Source organism: Microchirus variegatus, assembly GCF_963457635.1.
Source record: "Microchirus variegatus genome assembly, chromosome: 7".
Classification (NCBI taxonomy): Eukaryota; Metazoa; Chordata; class Actinopteri; order Pleuronectiformes; family Soleidae; genus Microchirus; species Microchirus variegatus.
This window is the reverse complement of record NC_139808.1, coordinates 33,012,085-33,035,849: the sequence shown is the minus strand read 5'-3', so window position 1 is coordinate 33,035,849 and position 23,765 is coordinate 33,012,085. Positions and strand designations below refer to the sequence as shown.

Below are 23,765 nucleotides of genomic sequence, written 5' to 3'. Positions count from 1 at the left end.
GAATGTGATGACATGTTTAATATTCAATAAAGGAAATATTCCTTTTTTGCCGCTGCACGCAGTAGTAGTAGTAATTTTATATTTTTTGTAAATGCTTAATTTTTGTTTAGTTTTTGACTAGTTTTATTTTTTCTAATTGCTAGTTGCAAGATTCAGAAAGGTAATAATAATGATTGTGTCTTTAAAAAAAAGAAGAAAAAAAGATGCCATTTGGCACAACTAAGCAAAACTAAACAACAACAAAAAATACCCCACAAATGTGTCGTCGTGTTTTATTTTGAAAGGAATGGTATCACCGGACGTGGCAAAGCGCCCCGTGTGGCTGCTAGCTTCACTTCTACAGTAAAAGCTCCGTGAGTAGCAGCGTTGCGAAGAACATTCGAGAGGAAAGGTGAGGAACTTAAACAGAGTTGTCTTATCTTCTGTTAGCTCGTCTCGCCCTGACGCGGATTTCACAACGAAGTTCGTGATTCACGTCGCCAAACATTAGCTCGCTAAAAATGCTAACCGTGCCCTGAAAGGCTACGGTTATAACCACGTTACCTCCTTTCACGCGCAACGCGTCGTCAGCGCAGGACTATTAAGTAAGTGACTTGGCGTTAGCATCTCTGGGCTCCGGCTATTTCCTGGTGATGTAAGGGGGGCTACGAGCCGCGGTAACGGGCCGCGCTCACCGCGGAGCTGTTGGTTAGAAGCATCAACGGGGTGTTGTCGTCACACCTTTATAGTCACACATTCAAGGGATTTAATTTCGCGATGTCATGTTTTTTTTTTGGTTTATTTCCGTGATGAATTCGGTGACGAAACACGTGCTGAAAACATGCTAGCTTCGGCGGACGAGCTACGTACGCAGCGTTGGACCCTAAAAACGTCTAACGGGGCACAGTGAAGGAATTGTTTTTCTCTGGTTTTTGATCGATAAAAGACCTAGCATAGCTGCCACTGTGCGTCAACGTCAGCGTGACGGTATAGCAGCGCATGTGGGAATTGTGTAATAACCGAGCGCCTCTCCCCCCTGAAGGTTCCCCCCCCAGAAAAGTCTCGAGGACGCTCCGGAAAGCCCGCCTGCTGCCTGCCTCCGCCCCTGAGCCTGGCACCTGCACCGCTTTGGACGCTTTCTGGTGTTAAGACTGTGTGCCTTTGAGAGCCATCAACCATTCACGGATCTCTGCTGTTATCTACACGCCAGCTCCAGCCACCCGACACCGTTCACTGCGTCTCTTGGACGATCAGCGTTGTGTTTATGTCTTTGTTTTGCGAAAACGGTAAGCACCAGCGTACGTTTCTAAACCCTCTCGTTAATTGTCCTTTTGATGCTGACACATGTGTGTGTTTGGGTGTCTTTTACTTGTATTTCTTCTCCCGTGTTTGCTGTGCCACTGAGTCAAAATGGCGTCTCCCAGTCCCGTCACTCGTGTACATTGACTGTATGACGCACTCTGCACCAAGCTGCCAGCTAAAGCTAGCTTAGCTTCCTTCCCCCCTAAACAGGGCCCACTCTTGCTCTGCTGCTGCTTTTAAAGACAAATCCCGCTCCTAAATTTGACCATTATCGCCACAAACTGTTAAATTATGTTTATTAATACTTATTAAATCCATATTTTGTATGCAAATGATGATATACAGTCACTGGCCACTTTATTAGGTACGCCTGCTACAGAGCTACACCTAATGATTGTTTTCAGAATGGATTAATCCGTCTTTACCTTCTATTATTCTATATTACCTACTCATTTTGAGGATTTGTTTGGTCCAGAAAATGTTTCCACAGACCACAAATGTTGTTTTTGTCTATGGAGCAATAGAACCTGATAATATTCATGTTTAAGTAGCTGAAAAATTACATTTTAATATTTAAAAAAGCTCTCCTTTGCTGCTAAATCAGCATTTATTCACCTTCTACCACTATATCTTTCACATGAGGGTCAGGGAGGGTGGGGTGGAGTGAAAGGTGAGGTACTATTTCATATGTTTTAAGTTTTTATTTGGTATCATATAGTAACTAAATTGTTCTCCAGTTTGAATTTTTAACACATTTACCAATACTATGTTGTCATCGGCAAGGGCTTTTGACTGTTTGTGGTTTAAATAATGGCATTTAATCCTGATATTGGAAGGTCGCACCAGTTTTTCTACCTTCGGCTTCCCCCTGTAGGGCTCAACACGATGTTTATTTACGTTTACCATGTCAATATTGAACCAAGGCTTGGCAAATGTAACTGCAATCACAATATTTGTTGGAAAAAGTGTAAGATTTCTCAGTTCCTTGTTGTTTTTCTTATTTGACTGTCAGGGTTAGTTACTCCTATGATGATTGCCGATTGGTCTGTTACCAACGTTAACTCTGGTCGTTTCTCTTTTCAAAGTCTGCATCTATGCAGATGTATTTTGCCCGTGAATGCTTAGAATTGCCCAGACAGGGAGGCCTCGCACACTGTGGGACATTCCTAAGCTTTAGCTGACTGACCATAACTGCCCTACAAAACCCGGAACCAGGTTTTTGATTCAATTTATCATCAAATTTTAAAACTAAATTTTGAATAATTTGTTTCCATAGCTGTTGAAACACGGTGATATTTGGTTTCTGCTTAGTGACGCAATATGTGCGTCTTGCACTAATGCTGGAATGTTGTTGTTTCCTGCTTGTCCAACATTTTCTGTTTTCCATAAATTATAATGAAATGAGGAAACTTTTAGTGACATTTCAAACGAATGAATGTGCATATAAAAAACCCTGATAGTCAGTGAGGGTGGATATCGTTATGGAGCCCGAGCCCTCGTCTCGACCCATGACCTTCTGATTCACCAGACCTCGTGTTTCCGCTGATGAACCAGTCGGGTCATTTAATATGTCCTCGGCCTGATAACCTGCAGACTGGGTTGTTGGCATTGAAACCCTCAGCAGGGAGAGTGAGGTGGAGGGGGGGGGGGGTGCTTGGCAGCTGCCAGGCCTCCTGTTTTTGACCTGTTAAACAAGAGCAGGCCTTATGTGACTAAAGCCAGGGGCCCTCGTGTAAGACAAAGGGCTTTTTTTCTATGAAAACGGCCACAAAAGCTGAGCAGAGTATTCAGTTATGTGGATGGTTCCCCCCCCCCCCTTTCCTCTAATCTGCTGAGCTTGCTCACTGTTGAGTCACATGGACATTGGCTCGATTTTCTCACTGCAGAGGCTTCAACACACACTTGAAATATTTATAAGGGATGGTTTTGTCGGGGTTTAGTCGAGACTAGAGATGCACAATACGACGTGTGTTATCAGATGTCGGCAAAATGCACCAAGATGGCACAGTTTGTCTCGATTGGCGGCGACCTCCACGACTTCTATGCACATGTCTTAACAAAAGTCTTAAAGCGGACCTAACCGGAAGTTCCAATTAACGCTGTTTTTTATTGTGTATCTGCGTCATTACCTTGTTTACGAAGCCCTGAAGGTTCTAAACAAACAGTTCAGCCACTGCTGAGAACGCTGTGTTTTTTTGTAATCTCGGGCTCAGCGAGATCTCTGAAAAAACCCGGTCTGGTTACGTAAACACCAGTTCGCCGGAACGGCAGATCCTCCTGCTCCGGGCACTATTCCGGGCACATCCGGTTGCGTACATTGAACCGCAGAAGAAGAATAACGTCCGTTGTGGAGGTGTTTCACGAGCGACAGTGTCTTCTGACTCTGGGTCTGACTCCGGGTCAAAGTCATAAAAGGGACTGCGGCGGGGAGTCGTGAAGAAGCTATTTTTAAACACTGTTAAAACAATGTTTTGATAATGAGGAGCAGTTCCAGAAGGGGGAGCTGCCCTTCTGTGGGCTGATTATGTCACTTCCGGGTATTGGCCAATCACAAGACAGTTGGGACTCTTCTACACTGGCTGGCCAATTACAACACACTCTGTCTTCTGGGGGTGAGATTTATGTCTGAAATATCACAGCTAAGGAACAGCGTCAGAAAACTGGGATTTCTATCGGCTCGTTTACAGCAACTAGGACGTTTTTGAGCATAAAAACAAGTTAATGTATGTAAGTAAACCTCTATAACTAACATATATGTGCAACAGGACCACTCTATGTGAGCTTAAATTTTTAAAGCCTGGAAAGAATGCCTGTCAAACCTACGGGTGATTTCAGAAAGGACCTCTAAAACCTGAGCTTCAATGCCTACGAAATGACTGATTTCTCAGCCTCTGCAGCAGAAAGGAACACAATTCAAAAAGGATTTGAGAGCGTACACCTGCGGCTTTCCTGGGTGTGCTCGAAAGAAATTTCAAAACAATATCACGAGGAACCCCCCTTATACCCCCTCGAAAATTGACGTATCCGCTTTCCCGGCGTCAGTTGGTTAGAGTGGTCTTCAATTGAACTTTGTGACGTCCTGGATGGTACGACCCGCCCCTCTTTGTAAATGAGATGTTTATTAGGATTGAAAGCTCAGACTTGGTGAAGTTAAAGTCATTCTCATCTGGATAATCTGTGGCTCTGTAAATAACCTTTCACCACAGGAACACGTTGCAACTTGTGGATTTTTAATCCTGTGAAGATTCAGGGAACAAGATGAATGTTTGTTTTTATATCCTCCTTGAATAAGTACAGTGATATTTGATCAGATATTTGATCAGATATTTGATTAAAACATTTAAAAGACGATGAATCACTTCATTATTGTTCTGGAACGAACAGGATCGTGTGAACCAACTGAAATAGCAGTTTGAATTAATTTGACTCGTTTATTTCGTCCTCGGGCCTTTTGTCATTTTCAGTCTTCCATGTAAACACTTGTCAGCTTTTGAATTCATACACTTCTGCCTCGATAACTTTTATTATCAACGTTGTCGTCTTCTACTTCGTTTCGACAGACGAGTGAGACTGTGCTATGCACAGTTTAAATAGCAACCTAAAATGTATTTAAAGAAGCTTTTAGGTGGTGTTTTAACAATGTCCTTGTTCTCCACGGTACTTTTCCGCTTCACAGTGTGTTCATGACGTCAAACGTGACTCAGCGGAGGGGGGAAAAACACAGTCCCCTCGTGGCAATGTTAAATATGAGTCATTTACCCAGGTTTATAAAACCCCGATTCCTCTGATTCTGTCTCATTTCCACTGTGCTTTGCCCCCATGTTTTTATATTTTCTTGTTCTCTTTATTTTATCTATATTGCACTTTCAGGAGCCACTGAAATGGAATTTTGTGAACAGTGTCACGCATACATATACCCATTAATATTACTGTGGTGGAGGCTATTGATTTTCTGTGTAATATTATAAATATCATAGGTCATGTCTTCAAAAATCTGCTTTTGATGACTGAATTATCAATTATTTTAATAGTAATTGATTAATCTGTTTGTGTTAATGTGAATTTTTACATGACAGTTTGGGTTTGTCCAACTAAACGATTTATTTTCTAAGGTAATCGTTTTAAGATAAGAGAGTTCTTTATTTGCCCAGAAATTTATAGAAGCAAGACAGTAAAGATAAGGATAATAAATAACCATGTATTAACAAGAAAAGTACACCATCAAAAGTTAAATGGAATAGAATGTATAGTGTACATAATGGACAATTTCCAGAATATATACAGTATGGACTAGATATAATGGGATATGTTTATATTGCACTTTTGTAAAAAGATTGGTCCATAAACTGTCCAAAATCACGAGCCTTGACTTCTTTATGTGAAGCAAAAAAACAGGAAAATAATCGCTTTGAAGAAGCAGAAAACAAATCTTCAAATTGATTTTTTTTTTTTTTAATCATAAAATATTAATTTATTAAATTACTGATAATTGAGATCAGATTAGGATTGTCTGACAGACACCTCGTATCTAAAGTGTATTCATTCTGCGTAATTTAATCTCCTTTTTATCAGATCAAAGATTAAAACCACTTGACGCTTGTTAGGATGTGGTGTAATACAGCATGCGGTTGTTTTTAAATCATTTTCCATTTTAATTATTGATGGTCTCTCTTTCTCCCTTTTTTTTCTGCCTCTCCTCTTTCAGAGCTGTTGCGCAGCCGTTGGAACCTGTGTGGTGGAAATCTAGCCTTCAAGCAAGGAGCTTGCGGCCACAGCGGCACAACGTTTTTCATGTCAGAGACCGAGCACGCTTGCAGTCGTTTATGTCATCCCCTCTTTTCCAGACAGAAGATCCCGAAAAATCCCCAACCAAGATCCTTTTATCTTACTGATAGTGCTCACGGCCAGCCAAAATGTCTGTCAACGTCAACCGCAGCGTGTCAGACCAGTTCTACCGCTACAAGATGCCCCGTCTGATTGCCAAGGTAACGGCTCGGCCGATATTCTTCACAGAATGTGTCAGGAAGCGTCTTATTTGAGGTGTTTGTTTAAAAACTACTGTGTTTTCCGTCCTCCGCTCAGGTTGAAGGCAAAGGGAATGGAATCAAGACAGTCATTGTCAACATGGTTGATGTTGCAAAGGCATTAAACAGGCCTCCAACATGTAAGTCACACCACGCACATCTGACGCTTCTGTTTGTTCAGATCGGATTGATTCTGACTCCTTATTCAATCGTTAAAGGTGCATTGTGTAATAAATCTAAAGCAACTGGCCGTAAAATACTCCTAAAATGTCACGGAGTAGGGATGTGAATCTTTGGGTGGCTCGCGATTCGATTCAAAATCCATTCTCGATTCAAAAATTGATACAACGCATAGTGTTTTAAGGCAAATTATGGCATCAAAACGATGCAGTTTGTATAAGATAATGTGATCACACAAAGGCAAACTTAAGACAAAAGAACATTTATTCATTCAAAACAAATACAAACTTACTTAATAACTTTCACAAATAAAAGCTTAGACTAGCTGTCTTTTTCTCCCAGAAGTTACAAAATAAACTGTACACAAATAACACAAACTGGTGTTTTGTGTGGTTTTCCAAAATAGAAATGTAAAAAAAAAATATAATTTTTTTAATCGATTTTTGAAGTTTTTGAATTGATTTTTTTTCCCCCAGCCCTATCACAGAGACACCAACAACAATACAGCCAAAAATATTTGCATTAAAATATATTTTGCGGACCGCAAATCATGGTTTGGCATGTGGCGCCACCTATCGCCGTCTACCAGTCACTGCAGTCGGTAGAGTCTCGGCTGCCGGGGAACCACGGGTTACCAGTTACGTCTGAGCTACAATGGTTCGGAAAAAACTAAACCTAAAAAGATATTTTTCTGTATTTTTGAGTGTTGACACTTGACAGGAAACTTAATTTAGAAGATTCACAACGTTGTTTGTTGCCATGTTCTTAGACCACTGGTTTCCAAACACTGGCTCGGGGACCCACAGATGAGTTTAAGTTAAAAAGAATGTGTATATCTTTTAAATAACATGTTAAAACAAAGATATTATCATCAGTTTGCCAAACATCTCTTGGGAAATGTTGGTTTTACTTCTAAAAATGATAATATTGCAGCTGTGAATGTGTTCTCCCTCTTCTCCTCCACAGACCCGACCAAGTTTTTTGGTTGTGAACTCGGCGCTCAGACCCAGTTTGATACCAAAAATGACCGTTACATCGTCAACGGATCCCACGAGGCGAACAAGTTGCAGGACATGCTGGATGGGTTCATCAGAAAATTTGTGCTGTGTACCGAGTGCGACAACCCTGAAACTGATCTGGTAAACGTCCGACGTGAAAGCCCTTGAGGTCCTTCTTATTTATCTATCGTGGTGTAGTGGAGTTAATCGTATTTATCTGTGCTCCTCCTCGCAGCATGTCAACCCCAAGAAACAAACCATCGGCACTTCCTGTAAGGCCTGTGGAAACCGCGGCATGCTCGACACCAGACACAAACTCTGCACGTTCATCCTCAAAAACCCACCAGGTCAGAAACGGTCTCTTGGCCTCTGTTTTTAAAAAGATTTAAAGCTTTTTAAACACAGACACTGATAATTCTGCTCCTCCCCAACAACAACAACAACAGAGACCAATGACAGTGGATCCGCATCTGCAAAGAAGGAGAAAGAGAAGAAGAACCGCAAGAAGGACAAGGAGAACGGCTCCGGCGGCGGAGAGGCCCATGGCAACATCGACGCTCCTCAGGCTGTGGTGAGTTTGCTTTTTCTCTTTTACACACACACACACACACTTGGACACAGTTCATCGACCGAGCACAGAGCAGACCTCTGTTACTTTGATGGTCCTCACCGGCTGCTCATCATAGCTCCTGGTTCTCCTGGGCTCAGATTTACTGTGGGAAACCCTGGACTTTTTATAGGAACCTAATATCAGCTTCTTACGCTTTAGAGGGAAACGACTTTAATGATATTACATTGGAGCGAAGGCCTTCTGCAGCAACCATCGTGTCCCCTAAAAAACGACACTAGACGATTGTTAATATAGAAGTTGTTAAGCAGGGCTCATGTTTTTCTACTTCGCTTTTTTCCCTCCCGTCTAAACTATTAACCGATGTACAAATATGTCCAATTGAATAGATTTGAGACTGTAACCCGTGTCTTTGACTCTCTGTGATAATGAGCAAATGGCCTAGAAGTGGATTTCAGTTAAATTTTAACAAAATTTAGATGATAACGTGTTCCCACAGTGGGAAAATTCACTTGTTTCAGCAGCAGAAAAGTCAGAGGTTAGAAATCTTCTATGCAATACATGTGATGTGTTAAATTTAACTTGTTTTTTATTAAAAATGACAATGGACAAGTGAAGAAGGGAGAGAAGGAAGTGAGGAAAACACTGCAGACTAAATGACGCCTGTGTGAACTAAACATCAGGTCATAGAGAAATTAAACATGTACGTAAGAACAGTCATGAAATGTCTGAATAAACTGCATGAGCAACAAAAGACGAGATAAACGAGAACACATTAAAATAATCGGGTCAAGTTCAATAGATGAGTGAATGAAAATGAAAGAATACAAATAAATAATTAAACCAGGTTTGTTTTTTAAAACTATGAATTATTAAAAAAAGGTGCATTTGTTTGAATATATATTTCTGGAGGTTTTGGACCTTTTTTTCATTTAAATGGACATAATGGTGGAGTTTGATTTTCCGTCGATAAATAAACCAAAACGACCGTATCCTTCAGGACGGAGATGATGACGACGAGGACTGGGCAGAGGAGACCACGGAGGAGGCGCAGAGGCGACGAATGGAGGAGATCAGCGATCACGCCAAGAACCTGACGCTCTCCGACGACCTGGAGAGGCCTCTGGAGGAGAGGGTCAACCTCTTCTACAACTTTGTCAAAGTAAGAACTGACAAACGGAGACTTTACATAGAAATATAACACAGCGTATCAAAAACGTATGACGGCTGTTAACGACACATTTGTGCGGCGTGACGACGTGATTCTCCAGCTCTGTAACAAATATTGTTATCCCAAAAAGGAAGCAATAAACGGCCCAAACATGACTCGGCGAAAAGGGTTTTATGTGATATTTATTCATCTCCACATAGTGAAGCATGCGATGCATAGGATTTTTTGGATTGTATCTGAATCTACATTTTATACTGATTTATCAAGTGTTTTTCTTCTTTAAAAATAAATTGGGTTTCAAGTCATGTGACCATGAGGCGCTAGAAGACAAATTCGTGTATCAGAAGAACTTAAGTGATGGAGATTAAGGGCCAATTCCTATCTTAAACCAAGTGTTGAGGGTTATTTTGTCACTTAGAAATGGGACACCCCTTAAATGCAGATACGTCTTCAGACTGTAGGGGGCAGAATAACGCGAATGCTGCGTCCAGTCTGTCAACTCCAAAAAAGAACACATTTACGTCACGATCCGTTTGTCACTCAAGTTATGAGGTTGTCGGTTAGTTACTTGTTTCGTTGCTTTCGGCGCCATCATTATGTTGTAACACGCAATGCATTCTGGGTACCCCTTGCTCCCAAGGGTGGTCTCGGAAAATCTCAATATTGAGGACGATACAGCCCTTAAACTTGGCCCTCAACTTAATTTTTCTGAGAATCTGGGCAGAACTTGCACTAGAGGGAGAGCTTCTTGAGATTGAGGGTTAAGCAAGGAATTGGAATTCACCCCAACACTAATAATTTGTACTTTATCGATGGCAGTACATAAACATGTGTAACACACAGCATATAAAAGGCAGCTTCTGTTTGCAGTTTTAGAAGTGGACAAAAAGGCACCGAACATGACCTTTCGACCAGAATGTCCAATCACTGGACAATCCCTGAATCCCATTGGAGTTGATTCTTGTAGAAAAAATGAGTCTAAAATGAACTTCTATTGTTCCTGCAGCTAAAGAAGGACGAGGCAACCATCGACGCGGCCGACAAGGAGATTTTGGCGGAGGCGGAGCGTCTGGACGTGACGGCCATGGGTCCGCTTATCCTCAGCGAGCTGCTCTTCGACGAGAACATCCGCGAGCAGATCAAGAAGTACAAACGCCACTTCCTGCGCGTGAGTTGGAAACCGTTGCACCATTGTCGCCTTAAACTCTCTCTCGTCACCGGTTTTGTTTTGTGTATTTAAAATGCGTTTCTTTTTTTAATTCCCCTCAGTTTTGCCACAACAACAAAAAGGCCCAGAAGTATCTGATGGGAGGCTTCGAGTGCGTGGTGAAGCTGCATCAGGTTCACCTGCTGTCGCGAGTTCCCATCATCCTCAAAGACCTGTACGACGCAGACCTGCTGGAGGAGGACGTCATCTTCGCCTGGGCAGAGAAGGTGAGTCAGAGCGAGAGAGCGGAGAAGGTCGTTCTGACCCGTGTTACCCACCCACAGGGAAGATAAAAGAAATGCTGAATATTATGTGTTTTGTCAGCAGGAATGAGCTAAAAAACATTTTCTGCAGCCAATGATAATTTTTTTAGTGTTTCTTGTCAGCTTATAATTTGTTTGGTCTATAAAAGTCAGAAAATTAATGTTATTTTATTTTACAGATCTAACTAATGCTGCTCAATAAACTTAAAATATTGTTATAATTGACAGAAAAGCAGTGTAGGGCTTTTATTCTTTTTGAAGGAAGTGGCTTTCAATCCCAACTTCCTCTGTTGTTGTGGGAATGAGATGTATTTCTGGAAATAAATGTAAAAAAATATATATTTTATGGATGAAGTGGCCCTTTTTAATGTAATTCCCCCCCCCCCCAGCCAAATATTTTACAATTAACTGTCAGAGGAGCCAAGAAACCAGAAACTGTTGACATTTAAGAAGCTGAAATCGCAGAATTGTATTTGTATCACCTCAGTGTTTTAAACACTATTGCATCTCACTGTAAAAATCGCATTTTCTATCAGGAAACAGGAATATGGGTCACTTTTTCAACCGCTCACTCTCCCACACCAGAGTCCATAGAGAAAATCTGTGATTTTAGCTCATTGTGGCACAGGAGCTTCTGGTCCACTGCTGCCTCTTGTGGTCACTTTGTGTCACTGATGTTAATCTGAATGAAAGGATTTCAAACCCAGAAGTGAGAAACTTAACTGGTTTGAACTTTGTGATGGAGGCGGCAGTGGATCGACCGCATCTGTGTGCGGTGAAGTAAAAATGGTTGAACCCGTTGGGTCACTTCAAACTTATGTAAACTTATATCAAGTCACATCAGTTTCCAGATGAAACATTGTTTCCTTGTTTGAAGACAAACACGTTGTTGTGAAAACTTGGATCTTTTTCCTGCGACGTTTCCAACTAAACAGAGCTTTGAACCTCACTGCAAACAACTTTTATTGACTTATAGAAGTAAAAAAAACACCCCAGCATCTGAACAAAAGTCATGTTTGAACAGACTGCTGCAAACTGTGAGGCCTCATGACCACAGGAAGTGCTGCTGCAGCAGTGTGTGTCTGTGTGTATGTGTTTGTGTAAAAGGGAAGAGCGTCTGCTCGCTCAGACTTTGATTCTGCACCGAGATAAAAACAAAACAAAGAGAATCAGGCGGACGCGTCACATGACGCTCGAGCAGAAGTGTCCCGTCTGAGGGCAACGTGAACGTACGACCGATATTCACTCAAGTAATTCATGAAGAATCGTCTTCAAACGATACAAGTTAAACCTTTGAGGCTGATCTGCTGATTCTCCAACTGATTCTAATGATTCAGTTAGACCCAAAATGACTGCTTTACATGTCACTAATTTGTGACGTATGGTGAAAACGACGTGACTAGATAACTTTATCATGGAAAAGCACAATTTCTGTTCTTGACCTCGACTTTATTTCCTCTTCTTTAGGTGTTTTTAGATCAAGTGTCAGAGCTTTTCTGTGTGTTTTTTTTTTTTTTACACCCAGGTAAAACAAAGGAAGTAGTATTTTCTAACCTGTACAATAAATGTTCACTCTGCTTTAGAGCAGGGGTGTCAAACTCATTTTCACTGAGGGCCACATCAGCATAACGGTAACCCTCAAAGGGCCGGATGACACTGTCATACAGAATTTAAAAAAAAAACTTTTTTAGAAACTACTCCGTAAAATATTGCTAAATAACTTTCTGTATTTATTAGAGCTGTTAACGATTATTTTCGTAATCGATTAATATGACTATTATTTTCTCGATTAATCGATGAATCGTTTGGTTCAGAAAATGTTAAAAAGCGTTGGTCGGTGATTTCTTTGTTATGTGGAGCAAAGAAACCAAGAAAATATTCACATTTAAGAAGCTAAAACAATCAGATATCTGGTTTTAATGATGAAAAAAAGCTTCAAACCGATTATCAAAATAGTTGGGGATTAATTTAGTAATCGATTCAGCTCTAGTATTTATTACTTATTCTATTTCACTCATCACATGATGCGTATACAATGATACACTGCGATCCAGTGGCGGTGCCGTCACTTTGCGGGTAACACAATCGCCGTGCATTGTGGGAAATGTAGTTTATATTCCATGCACGCCTTAAAGCAGCATCGACCTATTTTAACACGGATTTAAGACCAATTAATCACTCGTGGGCCACATGACGCATGACGTGGATCTTAAATAATATATTGTTTCTTCCCTCCATCAGGTCTCTAAGAAGTACGTGTCTAAGGAACTTGCCAAAGAGATCCACGCCAAGGCCGCGCCTTTCGTCAAGTGGCTGAAGGAGGCGGAGGAGGAGAGCGAGGGCAGCGAGGAGGAGGAGGAGCAGGAAGACGAGAACGTGGAGGTAAAGTGGACGATATCGGAAGCAGAAACTCGAGATGTGGCCCCAACGGCAACTCCCGTTCTCCCATTTTACGTCGCGTGTACTCGCGTTGGGCTACGTTGCCTCGCAGCAGCGTTTTCTCCAGTTTCCTCCCACAGTCGTTTTAAGGCACTGTTTTTAGCCCAAATATTCATTTACCTGCTGATCCCTGCCCTATAATGTATAAAAAAAAAACAACTACTGTTATTTAGCTCTGGAAAGGGCATGAGCGATGATATTTCCTGTCCCTTTTTTATGGACAATTTGTAGATTCAAGGGCCAATTCCCATCTTAACCCTCAAACTCAACCCTTAATCTTAACTGACCCTCAAAACCAAGTGTTGAGGGTAATTTTGTCACTTAGAAATGGGACACCCCTTAAATGCAGATACGTCTTCAGACTGTAGGGGGCAGAATAACGCGAAAGCTGCGTCCAGCCTGTCAACTCCAAAAAAGAAGAAGAAGAAGAAGAACACATTTACGTCAGGATTATTTATTACGATCCAGTTGTCAGTTAGTTATAAGATGATACTCATACAAATATTCAGCTGACAGTTACCACACACCACGGCTTATTGAAAAGTAAACCACACCGGCCGACTATTGACAAAATATCGTAAAATAAGAATAAATGTTACGCAACAATGACGTCAGTAATCCATAATATGGGCCTAAACTAAGATAATACAATGGTTTCATCATTTCACTCTTTTCGCTGCTTTCGGCGCCATCTTTGTTATGTGAGAACGCGCAATTGCATTCTGGGTAGCCCTTGCTCCCAAGGGTGGTCTCGGAAAATCTCAATATTGAGGGCGATGCAGCCCTTAAACTTGGCCCTCAACTTAATTTTTCTGAGAATCGGGACAGCACTTGGACTTTTTTGAGATTGAGGCTTAAGCGAGGAATTGGAATTCACCACAAATCTTGGAATTCACCACAAATCTTATAATCTGTGAAAAGCGTTGTGTAGATAATCTCGACTTGTCTGTCCTCAGGTGGTTTACTCGTCTTCTGCCCGCGAGCTCAAAGTGGAGACTGTGAAACCAACGCCTGAAAAGGAAGAAGAGGACATCGACATCGACGCCATCTGAGAGATTGAGCTGCTGATGATGATGATGATGATGCTTTTCTTGTGTTGTGGCTTTGACTCATGATGACCTGTACGATCTTTAACGGCTGGCCTTCCTCTCCTCCTCCTCTCCTCCCCTCTCCTCCTCCTCCTCCTCCTCCTCTGCTTTGTGGCATGACGTTAACATTAGCGCTTTACTTGCTGCTCAGTCTAATCTAATTTTTGGAGATTGTTGAAATGAAGTTGATGTGAGGATTTTAATCTCGGGTGTTTTGGGATCATTTTGACTGCACATTATGTTGTTTTTTGTTTTGTTTTGTTTCTCGGTCCCTTTGTTTCCAGTCAATAAAGAATGTTTTGTTATCCACGATTCCTCTTGAACTTTTGCCGTATTTGCCTCCATGAGCTCGTGTTTCCTGAACAGACCCATGTGTTTTACTCCATTTATGAATTTATGTGATAAATGAATAAATAAATGCAATTTTAAAATTACAGCTGAAAGACTGAAGTAACTGTGGGAAAAAATAATCCATATTAAATTAGGTTTAAGTTAATTAAACGTATGGGGAAATTATATTGCAGGGTTTTAATGTAACATTAAGGGGGAATGAAAATGTAGGGTAATTAAATGAAAAAAAAAAAAAATTACATAATTGTAACAATATAATATTAAATGTGTAAACTTTACTTTCTACAACATTCCCACAGAGACAGATTTCTCTCCTCTTCCTCTTGTCTTGTCTCCGCTCCAATGAGAATGGACTCGGCTGCTTTCGTCACTTCCTGCAGCCGTTCGGCTGGACTCGATCGTGACGCCTTCACGGACCGTCAGAAAAAACGAATTTCACTCAATGACTGGATTTAACATTTTCTCAAAAACAGTTTTTCACATTTTATTAATTCATTTTTAAAATATTATTTATTCTTAGTATTATCATCATCATTATTATAAGTTTTTATGATGTGTAGAGATTAAGATTTACCTGTTTGATTTAGGATTATTTAATGTTTTAAGACAACAATCGATTATGTTCATAATCATAATATAATTATTATGACTTTATTCTTATATTACAACTTTTTCCTCGTAATTTTATGACTTTATTATAATATTGAAACATCCTCATAATATTACGACTTTTTTCTTGTAATATTACAACTTTTTATCATATTGCAACTCTTTTTTTCTTACATTACCACTTTTTTCTTGTAGTATAATGACTATTCTTACAATATTGCGGCTTTCTTAATATTACTTAATAATATAACCTTTTTCTTATCATATTACCTCTTTTTTCTTGTAGTATTATGACTTTATTCTTGTAGTATTATGACTTTATTCTTACATAATTGCGGCTTTCTTAATATTACTTTATAATATAACCCTTTTCTTATCATATTACCATTTTATTCTTGTAGTATTATGACTTTATTCTTGTAGTATTATGACTTTATTTTTTACAATAGTGTGGCTTTCTTAATATTACTTTATAATATAGCCCTTTTCTTATCATATTACCATTTTATTCTTGTAGTATTATGACTTTATTCTTGTAGTAATATGACTTTATTTTTACAATATTGCGGCTTTCTTAATATTACTTTATAATATATATAACAAACCCTTCACCTTATTGGACACATCACAATAAGTATGATGTCTTATGAATTCCGAGGCTGGAGGTGGTCCGTGAACGCAGCCTAATCCAGCCCAGCCGCTGAGTAGCCATTTTGGTTTCCTCCTAAAACAGCTTCACTTTGGACCACCGGAGATGGAAGAAACCGAGCCGACGGCGAGTGTTTCAGCCGCCGAAACCTTGTGAACCCCCTCGGCAAACATCCACCGCGGACTCTCGAAGCCATGTTCGCGTCCACACTGTTGTTTTTGTGAGGGTAAAAAGGCGCCCGGAGCGATTTTTTGTTTGGAAGTGGCGACCCGACAGCGCCTTAGTTTGAGTTAGCTTCACGGACTCAAAACCCGGACCGGACAAACGGACACTGGGTTGGTTTTGAGCCCACGCCATGAACAGCGTTAACCGCCCGCGTTGAACATTGAATTAGGTGTATATTTGTTTATATATATATATATATTATTTTTTGTTTTCCTCCTTGTCGCTTTACTGTTCATGTGTTCACTTCTAACACGTCCGGTCTGGTTTTGAGAATTGTCACGATCCATGCTGAGACAGTTTCCCCCGGAGAAAGAGCCGCAGAGCGGGGCGATCGTTTTGATTTCCTCCTGAAAAACGGAGGAAGTGGATTTTTTTCTTTTTTCTTTTTTTTTAAAGGGACTATTTTTGGACTGCATCAAATATAAAGATGTCAACAAAAACTCCCTTACCTACAGTCAACGAGAAGGCGACGGAAAGTGTGAGTATAAAGTGTTGTCACGTGAGTTTGTTTCGCTGCCGTTTAAATATAATGACATTTATCGGAGACGTTTGAGTGAATATTCGTGTTTAAAGTGTGGCTCATGTGTTGCGTTTACGGACCAGGGTTATAGCTCAATGTTTCACACGGTAAACAAGTGTTTCCTCTCCGTCGATGACGCCCTTCATTGTGAATATTCGTGATTTCCCCCCCACACACAGACCACCCCTCCATCCTCACATGACTCGTGTGTGTTTTTGTGTCTCGCTGAGTCAGCAGTTGTGCTAATATTGCAGGTAATAATTGAGGTTGTCGCGGATGTTGAGGCCCAACCGCGGACTAAACTACGGCACTTCTGCTGCTCAATCTAGCAGGCAACAGTCGTCTCCGTGTCCCGGCTCGGTATTGGCCCGCGCGGCTGTCACTCAAAGCTCTCAGCCGCTCAGTTTCCAAATATGGGCTCATTAGTCCCGCCCCCCTTTCCCCCCCGTTTCCTCCCTGGTCTGAAAGAGTGCCACAATTGGAGCTTCCGGTCAGGATTTTCAAAATTAAATCACGTAATTTGTCTGTCGTGAAAGTGAGGTTTTCAGATTTTACGATGAATCGATTACTAAATTAATCGCCAACTATTTAGACAATCGATAATAATAAACAATCGGTGTGGAGCTGTTTCCATGATTAAAACAAGATTTCTGATTGTTTTATCTTCTTAAATGTGAATATTTTCTTGGTTTCTATGCTCCGCATAACAAAGAAATCAGTAAAACTGAATCATTTTGGTTTGTGAACAAAACAAGACGTTCGAGAACATCATAATTCCCAGCTTTGACGAACACTGATCAAGGTTTTTTTTACATTTTCTGACATTATATGGACCAAACTATTTAACGAAAATAATCGTTAGTTGCAGCTCTAGTTTTCAGACAAAATGGGACATTTTTACGGTGGGGTGGGGGGGGGGAGACGATTCACATAGGAATCACGATTCTAATCATCCACGAATTCTGAATCGATTCATAAACTTAAAATATTGATTTTTGAAAGAAATTTTTTTTTATTTTTTGTTGAAATTTCTATTTTGAAAAACCACACAAAACACCTGTTTGTGTTATTTGTGTGCAATTTATTTTTGTAACTTCTGGGAGAAAAAGGCAGCTAGCCAAAGCTTTTATTTATTCTAAAGTTATTTTCTTGAACAGTAAGTAAGTTTTTATTTGTTTTGAATGAATAAATGTTAACTTTTGTCTTAAGTTTGTATAAGATAATGTGGTAATGTGATCACACGAAGGCAAACTGTATTGTTTTGATGCCATAATTTGCCTTAACACACTATCCGTTTTTGAATCGAGAATCGTTTGAATCTCATTGGTTGAATCAAGAATCGATATTGAATCGAGTCGTGACCCTAAGTTAGCACTAAATGGCTTTTAAATGCATTATCGGCAAACGTGTAAAGATCTCTCAATTTTTACGAATCATTCAAACTGTCACTTCCATGCTGGTGTTTAAATCTACTAATAACTTGATAATTCTCGTTATTCCGAGAAAGTATCATGTTATTTCAAGAAAGTATCACGTTATTTCGGGAAACTATCACATAATTTCAAGATAAGATTGTTTTCTTGTTATAACGTCAAAACATCTTATCTCGAAATAATGCGATAGTTTCTCGTTATAACGAGAAAAGATCTTATCTTGAAATTACGTGATAGTTTCTTGTTATAACAAGAAAATATCACGTTATTTCGAGAAACTATCACATTATTTAGAGATAAGATGTTTTCTCGTTATAACGTCTAAACATCTTATCTCGAAATAACGTGATAGTTTCTCGTTATAACAAGAACATTTCACGTTATTTCGAGATAAGATTGTTTTCTCGTTATAACGTCAAAACATCTTATCTCGAAATAACGTGATAGTTTCTCGTTATAACGAGAAAACATCTTATCTCGTAAAAACGTGATAGTTTCGCGTTATAACAAGAAAATATGACGTTATTTCGAGAAACTATTCCGTTGTAGCGAGAAACTATCATGTAACGTTATTGTGAGATTGGATGTTTTCTCGCTATAACATCAAAACATCTTATCTCGTAATAACTAGACAGTTTCTCGTTATAACGTAATACTGAGCAGCCCACTTGTTTTGTATGTGTGGCAGCGATACACTTCCTTATATCTGGGATTGAAAACAATCAGTTGTTGCAGCATGTGACAGCTGGTTAAGAACGCCCTTATTTTGAAAAGAGGTGTCTGCAAACAGGTTTTTGCTCTTCCTGACTGGTCTCAGTGCAGCCGTCCTCCCTCTCTGTCTGTGTGTGTGTGTGTGTGTCTCTCTCTGTGTGTGTGGTTGAGTTGAGTTGGGGGTAAATGGTGTGTGTTGTGGTGTGAATCTCTATCATCATCATCATCATCAGAGTGTTTTAGCAGTTTGAAACATGACGGGCTCTCAGGCAGCCAGGAGACACCGCAGCTTTGTGAGTAACCAGCTGCTCAAACAGGAAACCAGATTTTATTCTCTTCTTTTTCCTTTTCTTAGCACCTTGCAGACGATAGTTAGTTAGTTGACAGAAAATGTCAACGTCAATGTTTGTTTCCTCTCTGTGACACCCATGCACTTCCACATGGACTTTATTTTGCAGTGTGTCTTTGGTATTCGACAGTGACCTTATCCTAGTTGGTGATATTTTTATCTCTGCTGCAATCGCCTCGCTGAAAACACTCCCTTTAAAAAAGTGTGTGCGTGCTGCTGAGCTCACTTTAAAGTGGCCTTATTTGTCATAAATGGTCATAAATGAGTGCTTTTTACAGTCTAAAAACACACACGTAACGTGTGCAGCGTCGACTGGGGTTTGTTATGACCTTGTTTCACGTGACGGTAACGTTATCTCGTGGTGGTGTCTGCTTGGAATATTCCAGAATGGATGATGTTAAGAAGTGGATTTGTGCTCTTTTGTGTGTTTGCATGAAAGTCGACACCCGTGTCGTCGCTCGGTTTCACACCGTCGCTGTCGTCGGGCGTGAATGGGGGTCACGGGAGGGGCGGAGGGAAGCGCCGCTGTTAACGATCAATCCCATTAAATCAATGCCTTTGTGGTTGTTGTGGTTCCTGTGCAACACAAAAACACGTTTTATTTAGCTCTCTAAGAGCAGGAGCTTGTTATTAGTGCATTTATAGTTTCTCGTAATAACAAGAAAATATCACGTTATTTCGAGATGAGATTGTTTTCTCGTTATAACGTCAAAACATCTTATCACGAAATAACGTGATAGTTTCTCGTTATAACGAGAAAAGATCTTATCTTGAAATAACGTCATAGTTTCTCGTTATAACAAGAAATATGTTATTTCGAGAAACTATCATGTTATTTTCGAGATAAGATTGTTTTCTCGTCAAAACATCTTATCACGAAATAACGCGATAGATTCTCGTTATAACGAGAAAAGATCTTATCTTGAAATAACGTCATAGTTTCTCGTTATAACAAGAAAATATCACGTTATTTCGAGAAACTATCACGTTATTTCGAGATAAGATCGTCAAGGGAGGGGCGGAGGGAAGCAAAGTTTTATTTAGCTCTCTAAGAGCAGGAGCTTGTTGTTTGTGCATTTATCGAATAATGGCGCTATTAAAACACGTTTCTCTGGTTTTTCAGCTCCTCTGTTTTTCACTTGTTCTGTCTCGTTCACAAATGAACAATCAAACTATCTCGTTGGAAGGGATGCAATAGCTAATCGCTTTTTAATCGACGGCTAATTTAATCAGAAGCTGTTTTGATCCTCGATTCGTTGGTTTTGACTGTTTTGAAACAAGTGTCTCTGAATTTTCAGCTTCTCAAACTTGAATATTTTCATGTTTCTTTGCTCCATATGACGAATTTTGTTCTGTGGACAAAGGTTTGAGGTTTGGGGGAAACACCGATCAACATTTTACGACTTTTTATGGATGGAATATGACCATGAACAAACGAACTCTAACTTGTTGGAAGGGCTGTACTTGGTTTTTAATCAATGGCTAATTTAATCTAGAGCTGAAACTAAGGATTATTTTCGTAATCGATGAATCGTTTGGTCCATAAAATGTCAGAAAATGTTCAAAAACGTTGATCAGTGTTTGTCAAACCTGGACACGGTTTGCTTGTTTTGTCTTTTATTCAATTTTTATGATTTTTTTTCGTTATGTGGAGCAAAGAAACAAAGGAAATATACAAAATTAAGAAGCTAAAACGATCAGAAATCTTGATTTAATCATAGAAAAAGCTTCAAAAACGTTTAATCGATTATTAATCGGCTATTTTGATCCTCGATTGATTTTTGTGGTCTTTTATGGACCAAACGACAACGGACGAATGATTCTACGATGCGCGGTCGTCTGGGTAAAACAACGCTAACGTCTTTTCTCTCTCTCTCTCTCTCCGTCCACAGCACACCTCTCACAGTAATGGCCGTCAGGAGATCAGCGCTCGCTCGAGCCGCGCCGGCGTGCGGACGCGCAGCTCGGACGAGCCGCAGCAGCCGCACGTCGGCAACTACCGGCTGCTGAAAACCATCGGCAAGGGCAACTTCGCCAAAGTCAAGCTGGCCCGACACATCCTCACCGGCAGAGAGGTGAGTCGCTCAGGAGTTTGAGCCGCTCTGAGTCACGGGTTCGGGCCGACTTCCTCTCCCTGAGAGTCGTTAAATATGTGCAACGAGAAAATCCGGTTCAACGTGTTGTTTTCGTGGCGATTGCTTATGTAATGTGTATATACGCTCACGTGCGCTCGGAATGTCCTCTCCACACCTTAAAGGTCTCATGCAACTGTACTCAGAAACACTTTTGTACTGTGTAGTAGTAATAATACTAATAATAATGAGTATAATACTTGCTTTAACTTCATTTTCTCAGGTGGTTCTCGGTATGAAAAGTTTGAGAACCACTGGACGACGAGCACGGCTCGACTCGATTCGGTTTTCTGTTGCTTTTCCATCAGTTTTCCTTTTAAGTTCCGGTTCTGACGACGTTGCAAGCGAGCTGATGCTAAAAACATGGCGTCGACAGACTGCCGGCCACCAATTGGTCAGAGACACGAGAATCAACAATGTCCAACTGTAGATTCATAAAAAAGACTTAATAATCCTTGAAAACGTGTGTTAATCTCCAACATTTAGCAAAGGTGTCATGCAGGAAGTACTGATTCTGATTCTGTGAACAAATCTTTTTTTAAATCGACTGATTTAAATCGTTTGGGGCTGAGGAAGCTGCCTGCTGATTGGCTACTGAGTTTTGGAGCGACATCTCGAAATAACGTGATAGTTTTTCGTTTATAACAAGAAACGATCACGTAATTTCCAGATGAGATGTTTTCTAGTAATAACGTCAAAACACCTTATCTCAAAAACAGCGTAATAGATCCTCATTATAATGAGAAACTATTATGTTATAATGAGAAACTATCACTATAATAGTTTCTCGAAATATCATGATAGTTTCTCATTGTAACGTAATAGTTTCTCGAAATGATGTGATAGTTTCTCATAATGAGATAACGAGAAAATATCTTATCTTGAAATAACGTGACAGTTTCTCGTTATAACAAAAAACTATCATGTTATTTCGAGAAACTATTGCGTTATAACCAGAAACTATCACGTTATTTCGAGATTAGATGTTTTCTAGTTATAACGTCAAAACGTCTTATTTCGAAATGGCGTAATAGCAAGATATTTTCTTGTTATAACGAGAAACTGTCATATCTCGAATTAACGTGACAGTTTCTCGTTAAAACGAGAAAACATCTTATCTCGAAATAACGTGACAGTTTCTCGTAATAACGTAATACTGAGCAGCCCACTTGTTTTGAATGTGTGGCAGTGATACGCTAACGTATATCTGTAACTTCTCGTCCTTGGGATTGAAAACTTAAATGTGAATTCTTTCTGGTTTCTTTGCGCCTTCTAACAAAGGAATCATTAAAACGGATACAGCTTTTGGTTTCAGATCAACAGAACTTTTCAAAGTTTCCTCTACAAAGTGGAGTCAGATTTTTAAAACCATGCATCAGTTGCGTCTAAATCGTGATTTTCTCTCTCAGAAAAAGATATATTTGATGTTGTTTCTTAACTTCATGCTTCTCTTCTGCCGTGAAATCCCATTTATCTCTGTTTTTTTCCCCTCTCTCTTTTTACAGGTGGCAATTAAGATAATAGACAAGACGCAGCTGAACCCAAACAGCCTTCAGAAGGTAATTTACCTCAAACTCTCAAGCTGCGGCAGAATTTGTTTACTGATTTATGACGCACAACAGATTGAGTATTAATTGTGTAAATGGCGAGCAGTGCATGCTGGGATGGATGTGTTGAGTCATTGAGGAAAAAAGGGACAAATCCAAGTTTGTTCGTTTGTTTTTAAGGTTAAGATTTGCCTTCAGTGTTTAGTGATGGTTTTCCTCTTCACATCTGTTGGCGTTCAACACAAGCTTAATGTCATTATTTGACTTTATTTCCTCTCTTTCTACCTTTTAACCCTCTGATGACCCTCATGATATTCAGGCCGCTTGGATTTATTTAGGTTTTTATGGCTGTAGAATTATCATTGTCATAAAAAATATTCAGTGAAACGGTTTTTAAGAAGAATTCAACACTTTATGAAATGAGCAAACGCTAAAATGGACCAAAAACGCACAAATTGTAAATAAAATATCGATTTAATCATTCAAAAATATTGTTTTATTTGTTTGAAAATACACTTTTTGTTTGCAATGATCGGGATTTGTTCTTTGCGCCGTGTTTTTTTTGTTTGTTTGCGATTCTGATCATGGGCGGGGCTTAGGACGCTGCTTGCTGATTGGCTACTGACTTTTTTGAGCGACAGGAAGTCGTCACAGGCTTGGAGTTGTTGTCCGTCTGGAACTCGTTCCCCAAAAGTGTATTTTCAAAAATAATGTATATTATTGGTTTGAAAATTGCACTTTCTGTTTACAATGATCGTAAATAGTGTTTGCTCCTCCCTCACTTTCAAACGTTAGCTACTTCGTTATTTTGTCGGATGTCGACATGTGGGAAAACCTGGGGAGCAAGTTCCAGACGAACAGTGACTCCAAGCCTGTGACGACTTCCTGTCGCACCAAAAACTCAGTAGCCAGTCAGCAGGCAGCTTCCTAAGCCCCGCCCATGATCAGAGTCTGGGGGGGAAAAAAACACCGAGCACAGAACAAGCAAGATCCTGATCATCGCTAACAAAAAGTGTATTT

General features: G+C 40.0%; 2 protein-coding genes across 9 annotated transcripts in view; both read left to right on the top strand.

The window, feature by feature from the left end:
* Window positions 1–317: 317 nt before the first annotated feature.
* On the top strand, window positions 318–14,531 carry eif5 (eukaryotic translation initiation factor 5). 4 transcript variants are annotated; one of them, XM_083893022.1, is made up of 12 exons: window positions 318–391; window positions 1,022–1,265; window positions 5,987–6,266; window positions 6,364–6,445; window positions 7,452–7,624; window positions 7,719–7,830; window positions 7,930–8,054; window positions 9,052–9,213; window positions 10,229–10,390; window positions 10,492–10,656; window positions 12,934–13,074; window positions 14,088–14,531. In XM_083893022.1, exons 3-12 carry the CDS (start codon window positions 6,195–6,197, stop codon window positions 14,181–14,183), a joined length of 1,290 nt encoding a protein of 429 aa, XP_083749148.1. In that variant the 5' UTR covers window positions 318–391; window positions 1,022–1,265; window positions 5,987–6,194; the 3' UTR covers window positions 14,184–14,531. The 4 variants fall into 4 exon arrangements, with proteins under 4 accessions (XP_083749148.1, XP_083749149.1, XP_083749150.1 ...); XM_083893023.1 differs by lacking the exon at window positions 318–391 and adding an exon at window positions 567–584; XM_083893024.1 differs by lacking the exon at window positions 318–391 and having other exon boundaries at window positions 615–1,265; window positions 6,126–6,266.
* Window positions 14,532–15,934: 1,403 nt separating this feature from the next.
* mark3a (MAP/microtubule affinity-regulating kinase 3a) overlaps window positions 15,935–23,765 on the top strand; it is a 42,267-nt gene continuing 34,436 nt past the window's right edge. For 4 of the 5 annotated variants that reach the window (XM_083892163.1, XM_083892160.1, XM_083892162.1 and 1 more), the window contains exons 1-3: window positions 15,935–16,531; window positions 20,959–21,141; window positions 22,704–22,757. In XM_083892163.1, coding sequence (XP_083748289.1) covers window positions 16,481–16,531; window positions 20,959–21,141; window positions 22,704–22,757 — 288 coding nt within the window. In that variant the 5' untranslated portion in view covers window positions 15,935–16,480. Of the gene's footprint in view, window positions 16,532–18,852; window positions 19,011–20,958; window positions 21,142–22,703; window positions 22,758–23,765 lie in introns of those variants that run through there. The other variant, XM_083892161.1, reaches the window with a different exon arrangement.